The sequence below is a fragment of the Stegostoma tigrinum genome, chromosome 1 (assembly GCF_030684315.1).
Source record: "Stegostoma tigrinum isolate sSteTig4 chromosome 1, sSteTig4.hap1, whole genome shotgun sequence".
Lineage (NCBI taxonomy): Eukaryota > Metazoa > Chordata > Chondrichthyes > Orectolobiformes > Stegostomatidae > Stegostoma > Stegostoma tigrinum.
Window position 1 is genome coordinate 1,956,806 of NC_081354.1, and position 23,099 is coordinate 1,979,904.

Below are 23,099 nucleotides of genomic sequence, written 5' to 3' on the forward strand. Positions count from 1 at the left end.
TTCAACAGGGTAAATACTGAGGGGATGTTTCCCCTCATGGGGAAGTCTAGGATGAGAGGACATAGTCTCAGAATAAAGGAGCACCAATTTAAGATGAAATAAAGAGGAATTTCTTCTGAGCCTTTCAAACTCCTTGCTACAGGGTACTGTGGGGCCACAGTCCTTGTGTATATTTAATGCTAAGATAGATTCTTGACCAGCCAGGGAATCCAGGGTAATAAGGAAAAAGGCAGGAAAATAGACATGAAGGATGTCAGATCAGCTATTATTTTACTCAATGGCAGAGCAGGCTTGAGGGGACAGATCGCCTGCTCCTGTTCCAATTTCTTGTGGGTTTATGTTGTTGCCTTGGTTCAGCTTGAACCTCTGACAGTATAGCACTCCTTCAGTACTGTACTCCAAATGTCAGTGGGTGGGAGAAAACAGGCCTCAATTGACAGGCACACAGCGCCCAAGTTCCTGGGATGGGAGAGGGGAAGATGGGCTTATTTCATGGGGGTACTACATTATTAGGAGGCATAAAATTTTCAAAAAACAGAAGAGACCTTAGACATGTTTTTGATATTTTTCCACATATAAAAAATCAAAAATTCCATGCCTTTTGCTTTTTAAGGGATCCTTAGTTCAACTTCAAATTCCCTCTGAAAGATGGATGGACTTCAGTAAACAAGGTAATTGATAGCCACTTTGTCAAGTCACAACTGCACTGAGATAAACTTCACAAAATGCTCTAAAGGTGCTCGTTATTGAATAACATCAAGCAGTTCCAGAAAAATATTGCTGATCCCAAACTAGGGGATTTTCTGAATATTGATGGTGTTTCTATAACATATTAACTGGCTGTCCTGGAATAATAAGTGGAAACAGTCTATGGTGAGTGAAGAGAGGCTGGTTGAAATGTGTATATGATCCATTTTGGCAATGGATCAATCGAGCAACGAAAATGTGTTTATTATGAATTAATGAAAACATTTGATTTATAGATTCCAAGTTAAAATATTTAATTACATGTATATATACACAATCTTTGGTATTTGTGCTCTCCTATCTTTCAAAATCTGAGATTCCTGAAAGATTTAAGACTGACACAGGAGATAATGTTCTGACTTAACTGCATCACCTGATTGCAGAGTTAGTGAGAATAAATAGAGCCTTGGAAAATCAAGGAGCAGCGTTCGAGAATGTCTCACAATGAGCCCTTGAAAGAAAAATATTTTAAACCAGGTTTGACCACTGTGCATTGCTATGGAAATAAGATTTCCATTACTGTTTATATTTTGTCCCTTACTGATCTCCTGCTGTGACACTAATTCATTTTGCTGAAGCACTGCTCTTCCAATACAATATTCCAACACATTTAGACAGAAGTAGAATATAAACAAAATATTCAACAGGAACAGGTTTAACAGATAAACCTGATTAAATCTCTTCACTCACTGCAAAAGAAGATGTGTGATTTGTATATATTCGTATCATTTATTTCGAGCTTGGATTTTGAACTAGTAAAGACCAAAACAAATGTGCCACATGAATGGGTTGAATAAGTAACTCGTCGATTAATTCTGGACCAACTCTGGGCCATGAACTCTACCTTCCATTTTGGTAACAAAGAGTAGAGCTGGATGAACACAGCAGGCCAAGCAGCATCTCAGGAGCAGGAGGGCTGATGTTTCAAGCCTAGACCCTTCCCATTTTGATATCCTGCTTCTACCCTGAGTATCTGCAGTGTGTTTTCATGTTTTCACTTTTATTCCGACTGACCTTCATTCTGCTGCTCGCACCTATTCTGGATCTATACTTTGTGTTTTCTGGACAAATATCACTCCCATTGCTTTTTGTTCAATGATGCCTTTGATAATGCCCTTTAACTTGATGCTCCCTACTGTTCCACCTGCTCCCCTCTCCTCTTTCAGCTGCAAAAAACCACATGGTTTCTCTTTAATTCAAAAGAAGAATGCATAAAATTTGAAAGACTAACTCTGCTTTTCTCACCACAGATTTGCCAAACCTACTGAGGTTTTCCGCATTTTTCATTTTAATTTCAGACCTCCAGTATCCACAGTATTTTACATTTACAACTGACTGTAAATGTATGGATGAGTGCCATTTGGCTCTGACTGTTTTAAAATGAAGTTTGAGCATTGGTTCAGAGTAATTGCATTAGATGTTTCAATAGTCACAGAATACAAGGTTTGGCTCAGTAAACTTACCGCTGTGTTCAGTTCGTTCATTAGGCCCAAGGCTTTGGAAAACACCAAGTCCACTGGGTGGTAGTGAGTTACGAAGAGATTGAGTGAGGAGCTGATCCAATTGATCCTTGGAGTTAATCTGAAATGCCTAGAAAACCAAACATACATACAGCTCAGCAATGTGAAAATAATTCAGAGTAAGGATTTTACATAGCCATTTCCCAGGTAAATTGTGGAAGATGCAGTTATATTTGCCTAATTTCCCGACATTCCAGTCTAGCCTCAAATTCACCACATTATGGAAATTATTTATGGAAACACTGGTGGGAATGATAGGATTTAAGAACATGAGGTGAGGACCTTATACAGGTTCATAAAATCATGAGAGTCATGGTTGGGTGAATAACCAAGGTCATTTTCCCAAGATAGGGGAGTCCAAACTAGAGGGGCATAGGTTTAAGGTGAGAGGGGAAAGATGTAAAAGGGACCTGAGGAGGAACTTTTTCACACAGAGGGTGGTGTGTGTCTGGAATGAGCTGCCAGAGGAAGTGGTGGAGATGGATATAGTCACACTATTTAAAAGGCACTAGGTGTGTAAATAGAGATAATGGGAACTGCAGATGCTGGAGAATCCAAGATAACAAAGTGTGAAGCTGAATGAACACAGCAGGCCAAGCAGCATCTCAGGAGCACAACAGCTGATGTTTCGGGCCTAGACCCTTCATTAGAGAGCTCTGATGAAGGGTCTAGGCCCAAAACATTAGCTTTTGCGCTCCTGAGATGCTGCTTGGCCTGCTGTGTTCATCCAGCTTCACACTTTGTTATCTTGGGCATGTGAATAGGAAGGATTTAGAGGGGTATTGGACAAATGCTGGAAAATGGGACTAGATCAGATTAGGATATCTAGGGTGAGTTGGACTGATGGATCGGTTTCCATGCTGACTCTATGAGCAGGTCATTCAGTCCCTTGATATGTTGCACCATTCATTTAAATCTTAGCTGATCTGCATTTTAGCTTCATGAGTATCCCTGAACACTCTTTCCTTCCTAATTAGCTAATTGTTCAGGTAGGGCGATAACCAACATCATCAAACTCAAGCTTTGAAAAATCCAACTGACACCTGACCTCATTACCATTTTGAGGAGATACCTCCAGATTTCTACTCCTCTTTGAGTGAGGGTGTGCTTCCTGACATTACCCCTGAATGGCCTGGATTTAATTTTAGGATTTAGTTTCCTTGTTCTAGACTCTACTGTGAGAGAAAATAGCTTTGCTCTGTTGTTCCTATTAAATTTTTTGATCATTTAAAAACCATCGATTAGATTGGAACCTGTTTTAACTTGAGAGGATACAAACTCAGCTTATGCAAAGGGTAAACTTCTCTGAATGGCATCAATAACAAGGAATATAATGTATCAGCCAAGCTGTCTTAAAGATAGCAGATTTATATCTATTCATTTGCACAGGCAGCAAACAAAGAACTGGTGCCTCTTGATGTCTCGGTTGTCATGCTTTTGTGAGAGGACCTAATTGGCCTAGCTCAGTGGATATCACTCTCACCTCTGAGTTGGAGGTTGTAGGTTAAAATCCCAAATCCTAAGACTTTGGTCCAAAGTCAAGGCTGACCTGATGCAATCTTGAGGGAGCACTGCTCTGTCAGAGATGCTATCCTTAGGATGGGACATTAAACCAGGATTCAGGATGCTCTCTTGGATGGATGCAAAACCTAATGAATATTTATATCTTTGCTACTTGTGGGATCTCATAATGGGCTAATTTGATTGCTTTGTTTCCTTTTTTTTGCAATGATAATACAATAAAGCAAAAACTCCATTGGCTATAAAATTCTTTATGAGATCCGGAGTTTGTGGCAGGTGTTTTAGAAATAAATGCCAGTTCTGAGATTCTGTAACTTTCTTAACTCATGCCCAGTCAAAAAACATTTCCCTTCTCAGGAAGGTCAAGCCAAATGTAACATTATGTGTAATGTTTTAATGCAGAAAGTGCAGTGAGGCAATGACAGTGGGGGAGGCTTTTGTATGATCTCCATATACAGTGAAGGAGAATCAGGCGAAGGATATTTGAAGAAATACATTTGTGCATAGTGCAACAGCTGGCATGCCTTAGTCTTATAACCTCTATCTTTGCTGTAATTTGCTTTTATTTCAGTCTGTGGCCGCCATTAAACATATTACTTCAAACATGATGTCAGATGAGTGAAGATGAGATTAAGTGAACTTTCTGAGCTGTAAGAGATAGGGAGATTTAAAATTGTGGTCTGCAATTTTGGATTACTGAGTCAGAGTGGCTCTGAATTTTCCACTCCTTGTTTTAATAACTAAAGGAGACATGATAAAGACTTTGAATATATTCCAATGAGACTTTGCTTTATGCTAAGAGAAATTCCAGGCCAAAATGTACAACATATCGAGAAAAAAGATGGAAATTTGCATAATAAAAGAAAGCATGTTCCTTTTTCTCATGGTCTTATGGTTTATGGTGTAGGGCACAAACACATACACAGATCAGTCGGGCTAAATGGATTGATTCTGTGCTATGCACTGTGCATAGTATATGACAACTCCAAATGGATGGTAAATATTTTGCTTTAGAAATGCAAATTATTTCTCTTCCTAATAGATGATGCACCCTTCAAATCAGAATAATATATGGGAAGATGGAAAAGGTCAACAAGAGGCTGGAAAGCCCAGCCCCCTTGACAGGAGGTTTCACGCACACTGACAAAGAGGTTCTGCTGCACTTCCTTCAGTCATCAAGAAATCTTTCAACTATTTCTGGCAAGTTTATCTATTATCATAAATGGGTATCAACACATGGATGAAAGGAATATTTACAGTTTGATGTCTTTGGGATTCTAGTGCGTGAAAGTTAATGGAATTCTCCTAACAGCCAAAAAGTTAGTCTAGTTAGCCGTTCACAATAACGTGCGATGTCCATCCACCGAAGGGGAAGCCATCTGAGTGCCGCATTAATTTCATGATTAATTTAAAATAAAATTTCACGCCTGGCCAATATTGAAAGCTGTAGTCAACAAAATATATTCATGTATATGTCAGTGTTGTGGATAATTTTCTATTTGAGATTGTACTGTTGCAGAATCTCCTTCCTCCAATCTCTAAGATGATCAAGTAGAATATAAAAATGCTATGATTGGATTTAAGATGAAATGATTCAATTTGCCTAACATAATATTGAATTTCATGTTTATAAAGATATTGAAGGGATGATTTTCACTTGCAGCAGTGGTAGAGATTTCATGCAGTGAACCTGCTGAATTTTCCTGCTAATATTTTCTACTTTGTCCTAGATTTTGTTTTCCTTTCTTATTAGCTTTCAAAGAAAATCAAGAAAATGAATTCTAATGGAAAAATCAGGCGGAGTTTACTCTTTTAAAAGAACTTGCACTTTTTGTGACAGCGTTTACTCATCCTTTAAATGTTTCAAGGTAGATTCATTACTCTGTTAATTACTTTTCAAAGTTGTCATAAATATTATAATGCTCTGATGAGACATTAGCTAAAAGTTCCATCTGCTGCCTTCTCAGATGGATATTAAAAGATTTTCTTGGTACAATTTCAAAGCATAGCAGGGGAACTATGCCTTTCCTGAACAGTAACAGGTGTAGGCTATTCAGCCCCTTGAGCCTGTTCCAACATTCAATGAGATCATGGCTGATCTGTGGCCTTACTCCATATACCTCCTTTGGCCCATATTCCTTAATACCTTTGTTGAGCAAAAAATTACCCATTCAGATTTAAAACTAATAACTAATCTAGTATCAACTGCTGTTGTGGAACAGAATCACAATCATATATCTCCCTTTGTGTGTGGAAGACATTCTTGCCTTTATTGCTCAGACCATTGAGTTTCAAGTTGGGATATCATGTTCAGGTTGGACAGGATGCTGGTGAGGCCACTTCTGGAATACTGTGTGCAGCCCCGGTTGCATTGCTTTAGGAAGAATATTATTAAACGGGCGACGGTGCAGAAAAGATTTGCCAGGAAGTTGCTGGGGCTGGAGTGTTTGAATTATCGGGTTTAGGCTGAATAGCCTGGGACCTTTTTCACTGGAGTGTAGGAGGTTGAAGGGTTGCCTTATTTTTATAAAATCATGAGGGGCATAGATAAGGTGAATAGCAAAGGTATTTTCCCTAGGGTATGGGAGTTCAAAACCAGGGGGCATATTTTTAAGGTGAGAGGAGAATGATTTAAAGGGGACCTGAGGGGCAACTTTTTACACAGAGAGAGTGGTCCATATGTGGAATGAACTGCCAGAGGAAGTGATAGATACAGGTACAGGTACAACAGTTAGAAGCCATTTGGACAGGTACCTGAATAGGAAAGGGTCAGAGGGATATGGGCCAAATGCAGGGAAGCGGGACTAATTTAGTTTGGGAAACCTAGTCAGCATAGACAAGTGGACCGAAGGGTCTGTTATTGTGCTGTATGACTCTATGACTCTAAGTGATTCCTAACATCTTTCCTGAATGGCCTGGCCCTAATTGTCAGACTATGCCCCTAGTTCTAGAATCTCTAACCAGTGGGAATAGTTTCTCTTTATCTACCCCATGTTTTCCTGTTAATATTTTGAAGAATTCGCTCAGTTCATCACTTAAGCTTCAAAATTCTAGACTTAACCAGCCTAATTTGTATACTGTCTCCTCGTAACGTAACTCTTGAAGTCCAGGTATCATTCTTCCAATCCTACATTGTACACCCTCTAACACAAATATATTCTTTCTAAGGTATACTGCCTAGATCTCCAAACAGTACTCCAAACTGGATCTAACCAAGGTTTTGTGTAACAGTAAAATGCCTATGCCCCTTTATTCCAGTCTTCTGGATATGGTGTATGTGCATTGGCATATATATGTGTGTTTCCCAATGACTTGAGGTCAATATTTCTCCCACGGTCAAAATCGTAGAGTCATAGAGCTGTCCAGCACGGAAACAGAGCCTTCGCTCCAACTCGTCCATGCCAACCAGAAAATTCCAAGCTAATCTACTCCCATTTGCCAGCATTTAGCCCAAGTCCCTCTAAACCCTTCCTATTCATATACCCATCCAAATGCCTTTCAAATGTTGTAATTGTACTCCCCTTCACCACATCCTCTGGCAGCTCATTGCATATATGCACCACCCTCTGCATGAAAAAGTTGCTCCTTCAATCTCTTTTAAATCTTTCCTCTCTCACCTTAAACCTGTGCCCCTCTAGTTTTGCACTCTCTGAGCCTGGGGAAAAGACCTGGTCTATTTACCCTATCCATGCCCCTCATGATTTTATAAACCTCTATAACATGCCCCTCTCAGCCTCCTATGCTCCAGGGAAAATAGCCCCAGCCTATTCAGCCTCTCTCTGTAGCTCAAACCCTCCAACCCCAGCTACATCCTTGTAAATCTTTTCTGAACCCTTTCAAGTTTCACAACATCCTTCCTATAACAGGGAGACCAGAATTGAAAGCAATATTCCAAAAGTAGAAAAAAAAGTTAGGATTTCACTGCGGTTTTTGGGATTTCATTGCTGTTGTGTACATTACAATAGTGGTCACATTTTAAGGGTTTTCCACTGGATAGAAAGTACTTTGAGATCATGATAGGGAATTGAATAAATATTTGAAATGGAAAATTTTTACGGTTATTGCGTAAGGTGCAGTCGAACCAATAACTTCTTCAAAGAGCTGACACAGATAGTAGAGGCCACATGGCTCCTTCTGTGCTATACTGTCAAGGAGGAAAAGGCCAGTATCTGTTTTGTGATAATCACAAATATGTACTTACAATTAGAAGATGTGAATATATTGTCGAGGGGTCTAGGTCCGAAACATCAGCTTTTGTGCTCCTGAGATGCTTCTTGGCCTGCTGTGTTCATCCAGCTTCACACTTTATTATCGTGAATATGTTGTGTTGTGATTGAATAACAATCATGTATACTATTTTGAATATGATTGGAAAATATAATCATGTGTTCTAACCTAGACTGTAGACTATGTGAACAAATATGGGTGAGTAAATGTGCAACCTTTTCATTGGAAACTTGTTATCTGTAGAAATAGTATAAGACCATAGTTTTTGTTGTAAAGTTTGATTTGTGTGCTATCCTCTACTTATGCATGAGTAATCGTTTGCACAAATAAATTGAGTCTTGGCTGGTCTGGGAGAGGGACGAAGGATAAAAATCACTCTTTCATATGCAGTACTATGCATTCGTATACAGTGGATCCATTTATCTCTAAGCTTAATTTCTTGCTGTGATAGACACAGGACATACTTGCCACCTGATTCAAATCCACATTTTTGCTTAAATTATTAAACACATTAGACATCAATATAAAACAGACTCACATAATCAAACACAGAAGAAGGTCCCTTCAACAACATAGCTGTGTTTGGAAATGCACTGATGCTGCACCTTAACTAAGCTAGAGTGAGTGAGTCTACAATATAAAGTACCCGACAAAGAAACAATTGAATTAATTACTTGCAGTCCAGACATTCACCCTACATATTTGCTCTATCACAAAATATGCATATAGGTAATACTATATAAAACAGAATAACACCAGGAACAAAATGGTTCATTATTTATTTCTATATCACATTTAACCACATTTGTGTGGGCTTCGTTAAAAATTTACTTCCATTTCAAATTATCTTTCAGTTATGGCACGCTTTTTGAGTCGAGTTTATGGAATTTAGGACGCGGGGGGCCGTTTTGCTTGTACTGAGATTTTACAAAAAAATTTGCATTTCTGTAAACCTTTCATGACTTCACGACAACAAAAGTGTTTTACACTCAAGGTAATTTTTTGAAAAAAACAAAAATGAGAAATAGTTAGCAAGTCAGGTAGCAACCATTTCAAGGAGCAAAGTAGATGTTTCAGGTTGATGACCATACTGATGAAGGTGCTGATTTCATTCAAGATTGCCAGCATCTGTAATATTTAGTTTATCCGTGTGGATGTATGTAAGTGAAGCGGGGTCAACTTGCACAGAGCAGGCTCTCACTAATTGCAATGTGACAATGACCAGATAAGATGTTTTTGCAGAGCGGATTGAGTGACAAATATTGGCCAGAACACCGTGGATAAATCCATGACTGTTCTTTCAAATAGTATCATTGAATTTTTTATGTCTAACTCATACAGCAGATGGGTTCATGGTTTACCATTTCATCCAAGTGACAGCGCCTCAAACAGTGTTGCATTCCTGCAGTACAGACTTAAAGGGTGCCAGCTACCCAGCAAGTTGCTCAAAACATAAGATCAATACAAACAGTTCCACCCCCTCTGCTCTTACCAACAGCCCTGCAATTCTTTTTCTTTTTAAAGTATTTATGCTGTTCTGCTTTTGGAGTTATTATTGAACCCCCTTCCTTTCAGGCAGCCCATTCCAGATCACTGCACCTCATTGTTTAAAAAAACTGCTCTCTTCTTCCTATAATTTTGGTCAATTAACTTGAATTAGTGCTCTCCAGGTATCATGATTCTGCCAATGGAAACAGTTTCTCCTCACTTACTCAATCAAAACTCAAAGTTGAACGCCTCAAGTAAAAACAGAAGTTGCTGGTAAATCTCAGCAGGTCTGGCAGCATCTGTGAAGGAAAAATCCGAGTCAATGTTCCAGTGACCCTCCCTCAGAATTGATGGTGGCTGGGGAAACATCAATTTATATGCAGAAAATAGGGATGGAGTGGAGTGGGAGGTAAATGATAGGATAGAGCCCAGGGAGAGAGAGGGAGAGAGGGAGATGGACAGATAAAAGGAGTTGATAACGATCAGGCTGGGAGGGTGAATAGTCGTTAGTGGAGACTATTAGTGGCTAACTTTGTTTATGTTCCTGATTTACAGCATCCGCAGTTCTTTCAGTTTTTATCTCAAGTAAAAACACTGCTTTGGTCACCTTCCCTTAGCTTAACAGGGGCTACAACAACTGTTCACTAGACTGATATCTGGGATAAAAGGGCTGTTCAATTCAGAGAGATTGAATGGAATGGATTTAGATTCTCTGGAGTTTGAAAGAATGAGAGGCAATCTCAATGAAATATAAAGAAATGTCAGAGGGTCTGAGAAGGTTGATGCTGAGAGGGATTTCCCTTCTGGCTGGAGAATCAACAATCCTGGCCATAGTATCAACAAAGTTGGTTATTTAGGGCTGAGAGGAAGAGAAATTTCTTCATTCAGAAGGGAAGAAATTAATGAAGTTTTGGAATTCTCTAATCTAAATAGCTGTGGATGCTAATATTTTTGAAATTATTTAGTCTGAGACTGTTCGAAATTTGGACTCTAAGTGATTCAAGGGGCATGGAGATGAGGCAGGGAACGTAAAATATTAGCCATGATCATATTGAATGATGGAGCAGGCTTGAGACTCCTGCTCCTATTCTTAGAACTTCCTACTGAACTTACTCTAAGAAGAGCAATCCTAGCTTCTGCAGTCTCATTATGTAAATGAAGTCCCTTATTCAAGGCACCATTTTAGCAAATTTTCCCTGCACGTCCTCCAGGGATTTGACATGTGGTGTCCTGTTGGAAATTTGCATCTGTTCCCAGAAATTTCTTTCTACTTATGCCTCTTCTAGTGAGAAAGTTCTTTTGCTATATTGATCCAATTTTGTTTAGACCACATGTGGAGTATTCTGAATGATATTGGTTTCTTTATTTATCAAAGAATGAAAATGCATTGAAAGCAGTTCAGGGAATATTTATCAGACTAATGGCTGGATTGAGTGCATAGTCAAAGAAAGAAAGGCTGAACAGGCTGGGCTTATATACAATGGAGTTTGGAAGACTAATAGGCAACTTGATTGAAATATGTAGGATCTTGGATGTAGAGAGTTGACATCATAGAAGAGTCTAGAACTAGAAGTAACTGTTTCAAATGAGTGGCCAAGACAGAGATGTGGAGAATTTTTTCCTCAGATGGTTCAAAGTCTTTGGAACTCTGTTCCTCATAGGACAGTGGATAAAGAGTCCTTGATATTTTAAGGCAGAGGTAGATATATTCTTCACAAGAAGAGGGCTGAAAAGTTATTGAGTATCCGTGGGAGTGGCAGTAATCAGATGGAACAGCCACAATCTGACTCAATAGCAAAGGAGGATTGAGGGACCAAGTGGCCTATTCTCACTCTTAATGCGTATGTTCTTAAGTTGCCCAATCTAAGAAAAATGTTCCATCTTTTCTCTCAGAGCATCTTTTGATTAGAAGTATTTTTCATACCTGACAGATGAATTCTATTGGATCAGCTGTTCTTATTAGCAATCGCTCAATTTCTTCCATTGGAGTGTAGTACAAAACTTCAGCCTGGGCAATTCTCACTCCTCCACAATAAAGGCTCATTGTCACTAAGCCAGCAGGCAGATCTGTAAAACAGGAACTGCTGTAATCAGAGAGAACTGAATTTCTAAAGCACTTTCCACAGCTACAGGACATCCCAAAATGCTTTGACCCAATGAAGTACTTCCTAAGTGTTAACACCACTGTTAAGAAATATGGCAGCCAATCTGCATACAGCAAGCTCCCATAAACAGACATTGGTCTTGATTTGACCATCTACAGGATAATGCCTTACAATTTATGATATTTTAGCTGCACCAGGCAGGGCAGAAGGGATACCATATCAATACCTAATTTGAAATACAGCACCTCCAACAGTGCTTCTCCAAGATGTTGACTTTCTTCCTAAAGCGGTTTGCCCAGAAATGAACACAATATTCCAGTGGTGACCTGAACCAGTCTACAACTAGAAACGCCAAAAAATATTTTTATGTGTACGATTTATTTTCTTTAAAGGGCTAACCTTTAAACAGTGGCAACCATGGCTCTTTGGGTAACCCTGTAACTCAGAAGTATCTGGGTTCAAGTTCCAGCAGATAATCCAGACTGACACTCCAGTGCAGGACTGAAGGAATGCCGCACTGTCAGAAGAACTATATTTTTGATGGAAGGTCCTCTTTGCCCTCTTGGATAGATATAAAAGATCCAATGATATTATTTCAAAGAGGACAGAGAGATTTCTGTAAGGTATCCTGCTCAATCCTTATTGCTCAATCAAAATCACTAAAAACAGGTGATCTGATATTATCATATTGCCGTTTGTGGGAGCCTACTCAATGTAAGTTTGCAGCAGTGTTTCCCACATTACAACAGTGACCAAAATTCAAAAAGTATGTCATCAGTTATGGCTGATGGACATGGAAGCAAGTTTTACTAATTTTTAATTAGAAACAGAGATGATCTGTTCTTGGGTGATATCAGGAAACAAAACATCATTAAAAAGGGAATGAAAATCTGGAACTCTCTCCTCCAAAAACGCTGAGGCTGGGGGAGTCAACTGAATATTTGAAATCCGAAATTGTTAGGTCATTAAATAAAAAAATGAAAGAACTGTGGATGCTGTAAATCAGGAAACAAAACAGAGCTTGCTGGAAAAGCTCAGAAGGTCTGACAGCATCTGTGATGTAAAAAACAGAGTTCACGTTTCAGGCCCAATGAGCAAGGGTCTGAGGAAGGGTCACCGGGCCTGGAACGTTAACTCTGTTTTTACCTTCACAGATGCTGCCAGACCTGTTGATAGGTCATTGTTGGACAAGCATCTTTTGGAACAAAGGTGAATGAGTGGAGTTAAGATGCTGGTCATGCATGATCTAATTAAATAACAGAACATGCTTGATGGGCTGAAGAGCATCATTCTATTTCTATCTTCCTTTGATTACTTAGCTGGCCTATCCAGGTATTTGTCTCCAACACTGTGGAAAGGGATGCAGACTGTGGAGTTTCATTAGTTAACACCGAAGGGGCTCAGAGCTAAAGATGTTTAGGGGTTTCATAAGGAGTGCCACATTGTAAACTCCTGCAGCTCGGAACTGTATTTTCCCACAAATCACTCTCTCTCTGGTAATGGAGTCTTTGCGTTGCATCAATTACAATCCAAGTTTCCATTACTGAACTCATCACAAGCTGGTGAAACAACTTTGGCACTTTAGAATGGAAAGTTAGAGTCAGAGATTTACAAAGGGTATACAACGTCTCAGAAACAACACTCTGAAAATTATAGTTTTCCAAAGGACATTTCTGAAATGCCCAGGAAAGCTGTAATGAAGTGTTTGGAAAATGGGTAGTCCATCTTACAGAAAGGCCCAAGTGAGCAGCTACTTTGAAATGAACCAAGCAATGAACATTGTGGTTTAAAATGAATCAACGCGTTACAATGCTCAATGTGAGAATTACTTTTCCTGATCGAGGAATGAATGAACTTTTGTGGATTATTTTTGAAGCATTTATCTTTCCTTAATAGCTCCATTTGCAAGTACATCAGCAAGTTAAACTGCTGCTTTCCCCTTTATATAAGTGGTCTGTAAAAAGCAAGGCAAATGCAGACCAGCCAATTACTATCCCATCAGTCTACTCTAAATCATCAGTAAAGTCATGGAAGGCATATGTGACAGAGCCATCAAGCAAAACTTGCAATAACCTGATCAATAATGCTAAATACGATTTCCTCTAGGGTCACCCAGCTCCAGATGTCATTACAGCCTTGGTCCAAACATGTACAAATGAGCTGAATTCCAGCAGGGAAGTAAATGGGATGGCTGCATTTGACAGAATGTTCCCTCAAGAAACACAACCAAAACTTGAGCCAATGGGAATTGGAGAGAATTCTTAAGTGGTTGGACTCACACCTGGCACAAAGGAATACGACTATGGTTTTTGGGTATCAATAATCTCAACTCCAGGATGTAACTGTAGAAGTTCTTCAGGCCCAATTATTTATCAATAACCTTCTCTCCATAACAGTGTTGCAGGCTGGATGATTTCCCTGGTTGTGGTGTCTAGATCCAAGGGATACAGACACAAACAGGAGTGTGATGATGACCAGTAACAGAATAGGTCAGAGTCAGCATGGATTTACGAAGGGGAAATCGTGCTCGACTAATCTTCTGGAATTTTTTGAGGATGTAACTATGAAGATGGATAAGGGAGAGCCAGTGGATATAGTGTACCTGGACTTTCAGAACGCCTTTGATAAAGTCCCACATAGGAGATTAGTGAACAAAATTCAGGCACATGGTATTGGGGGCAAAATACTGACTTGGATTGAAAATTGGCTGGCTGACAGGAAGCAAAGCGTAGTGATAAATGGATCACTTTCGGAATGGCAGGCAGTGACCAGTGGGGTACCACAAGGTTCAGTGCTGGGACCGCAGCTGTTTACAATATACATTAATGATATAGATGACGGCACTAAAAGTAATATTAGCAAATTTGCTGATGACACAAAGCTGGGTGGCAGTGTGAAATGTGAGGAGGATGTTATGAGAATACAGGGTGACTTGGACAGGCTAGGAGATTGGACAGATGCATGGCAGATGCAGTTTAACTAGGATAAATGTGTGGTTATCCACTTTGGTGGCAAGAACAGGAAGGCAGATTACTATCTAAATGGAGTCATGTCAGGTAAAGGGGAAGTACAACGAGATCTAGGTGTTCTTGTACGTCAGTCAATGAAAGCAAGCATGCAGGTACAGCAGGCAGTGAAGAAAGCTAATAGCATGCTGGCCTTCATAACAAGAGGAATTGAGTATAGGAGCAAAGAGGTCTTTCTGCAGCTGTACAGGGCCCTGGTGAGATTGCACCTGGAGTATTGTGTGCAGTTTTGGTCTCCAAATTTGAGGAAGGACATTCTTGCTATTGAGGGAGTGCAGTGTAGGTTCATGAGGTCAGTTCCCGGAATGGCGGGACTATCATACGTTGAAAGACTGGAGTGACTGGGCTTGTATACAAGAATACAAAGTGTGGGGCTGGCTGAACACAGCAGGCCAAGCAGCATCATAGGTGCACTCGAGTTTAGAAGGGTGAGAGGGGATCTGATTGAGATGTACAAGATTATTAAGGGATTGGACACTCTGGAGGCAGGAAGCATGTTTCTGCTGATGGGTGAGCCCAGAACCAGAGGACACAGTTTAAAAATTAGGGGTAGGCCATTTAGAACTGAGTTGAGGAAAAACTTCTTCACCCAGAGAGTGGTAGATATATGGAATGCTCTGCCCCAGGAGGCAGTGAAGGCCAAGTCTCTGGATACTTTCAAGAAAGAGATAGATAGAGCTCTTAATGATAGTGGAATCAAGGGTTATGGGGATAAGGCAGGAACAGGATACTGATTGTGGATGATCAGCCATGATCATAATGTATGGTGGTGCTGGCTCGAAGGGCTGAATGGCCTACTCCTGCACCTATTGTCTGTTGTCTATTGTCTATTAATGTGTTTAAATGATTTTGGTTGAGAATTAACACTGACCAGAACACAGCACAGACTTTTCTGCCAGGAAAACGAGAAAACCACAAATATTGAAATGAAAATAGAAATTACTGGAGAAACTCAGCAGGTCTAACAGGATCTGCAGAGACAAATGAGTGTAATTGTTTTGGCCAGTGGACAAAAAACATTACCTCGGCTTTTTCTTTGTAGATGCTTCCAGACCTGCTGAGTTTTTTCAGCAATTCTGATTTTGTTAATGAACTCCTCTGCTTGTCTTCAAATATTGCTATGGATTATTTTATATCAACTTGCAAGGATTGAAGTTTCTCAGACTGAAAAGGCAGCATCTTGATTACTACAGAACATCTTCAGGACTGAATCTTTGACAGTGCGGTGTTCCCTTAGCACTAACTATCCAACAGGACAGTGCTCCCTCACTACTAACCCACCAATGCTGCAGTACTATGTCCACACTGACACTCCAACATTACTGCAGTCCCTCAGTAATGACCCATCTACAGTGCCATAATCCCCCAGTACTGACCTCTGAAGGTGTCATAGTCCCCTAGTACTGAAGCCTAGGCAGTGCCATAATCCCCCAGTACTGACATCTGAAGGTGCCATAGTCCCCTAGTACTGAAGCCTAGACAGTGCCACAATCCTCCAGTACTGACCGTCCGACAGTGCCACAATCCCCCAGTACTGACCCTCTGACAGTGCCACAATCCCCCAGTACTGACCCTCCGATAGTCCCATAATCCCCCAGCACTGACCCTCCGACAAAATCTGAAGGAACGAGGTTCTATAATTGTAATTGTCATTTTGTTTCTGCTGCATAAATGCAAGGTTTTGCTGTGCCAGAAAGGCTAACTGGAAAGAGTTGTAAATAGTTCCAAGTGGAAGGACAAATTGATGCGACAGTCGAGAAGGCACAACAATGCCTCTCCTTCCTCAGGAGCCTGAGAAAATTTGGCACATCGATAAAGACTCTGACCAATTTTTGTAGGTGCACCACAGAAAGCATTCTAACTGCATGCATCACAGCTTGGCATGGCAACTGCTCTGCCCAGGACTGAGAGAAACCAGAGAAAGTTGTGAACACGGCCCAGAACTTCTTGCAAGCTAACCTTCCATCCACTGACTCCATCTAAACTTCTTGCTACCTTGGGAGAGCAGCCAACATCAAAGACCCCTCCTACCTTGGTTATAATCTCGTCCAACCTCTTCCATTGGGCAGAAGATAGAAAAACTTAAACACATGTACCAACAGATTCAAGAACAGTTTCTTCACCGCTGTTATTAGACTGCTGAATGGACCTCAAATTTCACATTTAATGCTAATCTTGCTCTTTGTGCACCCTCTCTGAAGCTGTGGTATTGTATTCTTCACTCTGCTCTATCACCCTTGTGCGTTTTGTATGGAATAATCTGCTTCTATTGCACACAAAAAAATTCTCACTGTACCTAGGTACATGTGACAACAATAAATCAAATCAAAAATAAGCAGCGCCAATCACATCATTAACAAGGCATTTCAACTGATTTGTAGAATTATTTTTTTCTATTGGCTTTAGTTCATTTCTATACCATAAGTACGGCAATGTTACATCATTCAACATCTTTCAAAGGTGAACCAAACAGTGAGATTGTGTTTTCACAAAGCTACTGGCAGAGTAAGGCAAATTAGACAGCAATGTTTGGATTTCTGTATTTGATTATATATCTCTTCAGGGTAGGTGGCCATAGGTGCTCTTTGGCATTTGTGTATAAAAAGTAGCAAGCTCCTTGAGTTTAACTGTCATTTTGACAGAAAAGTCAAGCACATACTTCATACCTTAACATCTCAGAAACTAGATTTTTTTGCATCAGTTTAGAACAACTAGTGACATTATGATTTAGAAGGTGGTGTTTATAGGCTAGTTTGGGTTGACATTCTGTTGCAATGTTGAGGAAATATCACTTTGTAATGCTTAGATAAACACTGTCTGTTAAAGATCCCATGGCATTTTCCAATTGAAAGCATAAACCTCTTCCAAAGTCCCAGCTGGCAATACCCTCTCAACAAACAATTCTGTCAAAGCTAAGCCCACTGCTCATACATTGAATCCAAGATGGAAGAGGAGGAAAAGAATTTGTGTCTGCAAGAGCTGCTCTTTTTCTCTTTGAATCCGAGGAGCGGTAAATACTGTTTTATAAACTGTTGCATTGTTTTGGAACTTTAGGGAAATAAAAATCAAACCAATGACACTTTAGAAAGGAGGAAGGGAGACAAAGGTAGTGACCACGTGGGAAGTGAATCAAAAGAAGAAAGAAACCTACACTGCTGTCTGACCCAGCAGTAACCTGCACAGCTACTGCCTTTGCTGTTTGCCTTCAAGAGTCTCTGCACATAGGAGTTCCTCTAAGAAAAGTAAACAAACAGCAAAATTCACAGCTGACCTTGGAGAAACCTATGTGGTGGAGCTCACAGCAGGGGAGCAGCTAAGTGGCTAATTTTAAATTGTAACCTTATTGTTTCTTTCCTTTATTATAAATCTATAATAGTGAGTAGGACAGGTACTTTTTTTGCTTATATATTTTGTCGAGATCTGTCTCTTGATTAAACTTTAAAAATATAAAAAGTACAGGTACTAAGCTACCCTGGAGCAGTAAGGCTGTGCTATTTTCTGGGCCTGTAGATTAAAGATTAGATTAGATTCCCTACAGTGTGGAAACAGGCCCTTTGGCCCAACAAGTCTACAACGCCCCTTGAAGCATCCACCCAGACCCAACCCCCCATAACCACACACCCCTGAACACTATGGGCAACTTAGCATGGCCAATCCACCTAGCCTGCACATCTTTGGACTGTGGAAGGAAACCGGAGCACCTGGAGGAAACCCATGCAGACATGGGGAGAATGTGCAAACTCCACACAGACAGTTGCCCAAGGCTGGAATCAACCTGTGTCCCTGGCGCTGTGAGGCTGCAGTGCTAACCGCTGAGCCACCGTGCCGCCCTGTAGATTGTTAAGATGCAAAGATGGCCTTTAGTAGAGTGATGTGCTCTTCCTGTTGGACGTGGGAGATTAGGGAGAGTTTCCATTTTACTGATGTTTATGTCTGCAGGAAGTGTGCTTGGTTGCAAATCCTATTGGATCACATGGATTGTTTGGAGCTGCAGTTAGAGGCAATGAGGAATTTACAGGAGCTAGGGGTTATGCTGGACGGTAATTGCAGGGAGGGAGATAAACTGAAGATACAGTTAGGTAGATGAGAGACCTTCAGGAAATAAAGGAGAGGGAGGCAGATGCTGTCAGACCTGCTGAATGTTTCCAGGATTTTCTTTTTATTCCTGATTCTCAGTATTCATTTCGCTTTCATTAGAGAATCTAGGGATTTTTCCTACATTCAGCCCACTGGTAATGTACATTTTATTGTGTTCCAGGTTTTCAAGTGAATTCAACCCAGGTTTGCCAAGTAAAGTCAAAATACAACACAGAGGCTGCTACTTGATCCATCACATTTTTACTGGCTCTTTGAGAAACATATCAAATTATTCTCACTCTCTCTACACTTTTCCCACAATCCTGTAAACATCTCCCCTTCAGGCAGTGATTAAGTTATTTGGGCTTTTGCATTACAGATCATAACCATGCGTTGATTAAAATAATATAAACCTTCCTCCTCTCTCCACTGGTATTTTCATCAATGCTTTTTAATCAATATCACTGGTTAGCAATCCTTCTGCTTGTAGAACAGTTTCTGCATCTCAAAACAACTATTTCCCACTCTGAACACCTCTCCTCTAAACCTCCGTGCTTGAAGGAGAACAATTCCAGATTATTCAGTCTCTCCATTTGAGTGAAGTCCCTCACCACTGGCACCCTTTCACTAATTCCCCTCTACACCCTCACCAAAACCTTGGCAACATTCCTAAAACGTGGTACTCAGAGTTTGTGGTAATTAACCATGAAACCAAAACTGTCTCAGTGTGAGTGAGACCGTACATTTCAACTTCGAGTCACAGAACCAATTCAATAACATCTAACAAAGTGTTGCAGAATGGCGGGTGAAGTTGGTGGCGCGGGTTTAGGGAGCAGTGGGGCCAACTCAGTGATAAAGGAGAAGGTGTCAGGTGACAATGGCAGCAACACCAGGATGAAGCAGACGTGGCTCCACCTGAGCCCGAGGGCTCCTGGTGAGCAAGGAGCGGGTCACAGACTCATAGGCTGAGCAGAGATTCCAAGTCTGCAGCTAGGCCTGGCAGCGGAAGTGGCGATGACTGTGGTTCCAGTGCAGGGCCCTGCGGTACTGGCTGCATCAGCGAGGTTAGTCCTGAGCGAACTCATGGCGGTAGTAGCATTGGTGGGGGTGAGATGGGGTCAGAGAGTGATGACTCTTTGTTCCGGTTTTGGCAATGTGTTAAAGTGTCGCAGCAGTATCATTGCTTTAGCAACAGGGACTGGAGGCATCAGCCTGGACGAGCCTGGATCCAGGCCCATGCCTGAGCTAGAAACAGGAGCTGTTCAAAAGACCAGAGATAATGGGAACTGCAGATGCTGGAGAATCCAAATTAACAAAGTGTGAGGCTGGATGAACACAGAAGGCCAAGCAGCATCTTAGGAGCACAGAAGCTGATGTTTCGGGCCTAGACCCTTCATCAGAGGTCTAGGCCCGAAACGTCAGCTTTTGTGCTCCTGTTCAAAAGACCACCTAACTTTATCGAGATTAGACTAGAAGATGAACTTTACTGTTTCATTTTTCTGGCTGAATGTTTTAAGTTTTGGTTTACTTTACGCATTTTAAGGTAGTGCAGGAGAGTGGCATCACTGAACATCACTTTTCTCTGTATTTATAATAAATACGCAAAACAATAAATCAAATCAAAATTCTACTTCAGCATTGACCATATCCTCAGGGTGTCTCTTCCTAATCAATCAATAACTACTATGGGAGTGAGATATGTTTCTTACCGAGAGCTCTTACACAAAGTGTTTGACTGTTCCAAATAGTTGGTCGAACCTTCACTTTCTCAGTCCTTGACAGAAATTCAATCTCTGGGTTTTCACTGAGCGATACGGTATTTTTCAGCAGCATGTAAATCTCACTTGGGCTCTGTGTTATAAGGAAGGTGAACAGGTTATGTGTCACAGGCTAAATTTTATAGATACTAACATTAATTCTGATATTATGAATTGCTTGAAATAACCAGAACAAACAAAGGAGATATTGGCTATTTGGCAATGGGATCACATTTTAGATTTTCTGTGAAAGCAGAGCTTTCTTTGACCTTTGCGAATCTGTGAACAGGAGAAGGTCTTTCAGCCCCTCAGGTCTATCCCACCATTCAATTACAAAATGGCTGATCAGGATCTTTACGCCTTTGCCCTGTAACTCTTACTACTGCTACCAATCTAAAAGGAAAGTTATGACCTCTTCTCTGAGCAATGCTGTTTGGAATTCAACAAAACACACCACATGGTGTTGAACCAAAGGTTTACAAATAAATAAAAGCTCTAAATGAGTAAAAATGAAAATCTGGATGGAAAGTTTGCCGGTGCCTTTGATATTCTATGTTTATACTAACTTTTCCAAAATTTACTGTGCTAATACATCACCTCTAGCATTGCAAAACATCATAACGAGCCTCACAGGAGCATAAACAAAAACATGTGGTTTTGGACCCAAGTAACACAGTTCTTAAAGAAGCAAAAAGAGAGGAGGAGAGGAATTCCAGAGCTTAGGGCATGATCAACAGGGTGAAGTGATTAGAATCAGGAATAAAACATATTTGAGAAAAATACGTACTTTGCACTGTATCCGATTTGGTATCACCAACACAGGCACTGTGACGGCATTAAAGGAACCAAGCCCTCCAAGTGGATCTTCTCTTGGACCCATGCACTGCTGCCAATCATTGCCACCAGATTCTATAAATGAATCTAAATGTAAACAAGTGTAGAGTACTGTCAGCACAGGTTTGTAGACTTGAGGCTAACTTACCCAAAGTTCTACTGCTGGTGTGAAGTCTCAACTGAAACGAAGTGTGGCTCTAATGTGGAGAATGGAACACTCATGTGAATCATTTGGGAACACCAAGAATCAGACTCTGACTTCCAGTTACAGCTTTCGTGCTAATGCTCCTGTCAGCTAAGGCGGGAGTAAGTCACTGGGGTAAGTCATGCTAAACATATGCAATAGATGAAACTGTTTCAATTATTTACAAACTAATAACATTATTTTCTTAGCAATATTTCACTCCCTGCTCTGATAATGTACAAGGATGTTTGATGCGTTCTTCGCCTATCACTTTGTCCTGAGGTTAAGACTGTTCAAATCAATTTCTACATCAGCTACAGGCTAAAACAAGCTCAGGAGCTGCTGTAATAACACAGTGTGGAGCTGGAGGAACACAGCAGGCCAGGCAGCATCAGAGGAGCAGGAAGGTTGACATTTTGGTTCAGGGCCCTTCTTCAGAAATGGTGGGGGGCAAGGGGAAAGGGAGCTCCAAAATAAATAGAGAGAAGGGGTGGGGCTGGGGAGGTAGGTGTGATGGTGACAGGTGGATGCAGGTATGGGTTTGTGGGGATTGGTCAGTGGGATGGGAGGGGCAGATAGGTGAGAGAGAAGATGGACAGCTTGTGTCAGGTCAGGGAGGTGATAATGAGAGGGAGAGTTTAAAACTGGTGAATTCCACGTTTAGGCCATTGGGCTGCAGGCTCCCAGGCCAAGTATGAGGTGCTGCTCCTCCAGTTTGGGGGTGGTGTAATGAAACTGGAGAAGGTCCAGGATGGACATGTCACCCAGGGAGTGGGAGAGGGAGTTAAAATGGTTCGCGACTGGAAGGTGTTGTTGATTATACTGTACGGAGCTCTATGAAGCACAGTCTCCAAGTCTACTCTTGGTCTCACTGATGTAGAGGAGGCCACATTAGGAGCAACTGATACAGTAGACCAGGCTGTTGGTTGTGCAGGTGAGCATCTGTCTGCTATTGAAAGGTTGGCTTTGGGCCTTGAATGGAGGTAAGGTGGGGGGGGGTGGGTGTGAGGTGAAGAGGTGGGTGTAACACTTCCTGTAGTTGCAGGGAAAGGTGCTGGTGGAGAGTGTGGAGCAAGCAGTCCCTAGGAAAGGTAGATAGGGGCGGGGAGGCAAATATATCTTTGGTTGTGGGTCGGATTGCAGGTGGCGGAAGTGGCAGAGAATGATACGTTGGACACGGAGGTTGGTGGGGTGATATGTGAGGATAAGGGGATTTTGTCTTTTTTTGGGGTAGGAAGTTTGAGGGCAGAAGTGCGGAAAATGCAAGAGATGCAGTTTAGGGCATTTTCAATCACTGAAGGGGCAAGGTTGCAGTCTTTGAAATAGGAGGACACCTGGGATCTGCAGGAGTGGAATGCTCCATTGTGGGAGCAGATGCAGCGGAGATGGAGGAATTGGGAATCACATTCCCGCAGGAAGGTTGATGAGAGGAGGTGTAGTCAAGGTAGCTGCAGGAGTCGGTGGGCTTGAAATAGATGTCACTTTCAAGATTGTCCCATGCGGGTACCCACGGCCACCCCCTTAGTCTAGAGGAAATGGGAGGAGTTAAAGGAGAAGTTGTTAAGGGTAAGGATGAGTTCGGTTAAGTGGGTGAGGGTGTCGGTGGAGGGTAC

At 41.2% G+C, this 23,099-nt stretch overlaps 1 protein-coding gene across 3 annotated transcripts in view; it reads right to left on the reverse strand.

Moving 5' to 3' along the window:
- The window catches only part of LOC125456430 (B-cell scaffold protein with ankyrin repeats-like), a 247,585-nt gene that overhangs the window by 176,865 nt on the left and 47,621 nt on the right, over positions 1 to 23,099 (reverse strand). For all 3 annotated transcript variants that reach the window (XM_059646916.1, XM_059646955.1, XM_059646930.1), the window contains 4 exons: positions 21,256 to 21,389; positions 20,421 to 20,562; positions 11,428 to 11,570; positions 2,211 to 2,337 (listed from right to left, as the gene is read on the reverse strand). In XM_059646916.1, coding sequence (XP_059502899.1) covers positions 2,211 to 2,337; positions 11,428 to 11,570; positions 20,421 to 20,562; positions 21,256 to 21,389 — 546 coding nt within the window. The remainder of the gene's footprint in view (positions 1 to 2,210; positions 2,338 to 11,427; positions 11,571 to 20,420; positions 20,563 to 21,255; positions 21,390 to 23,099) is intronic.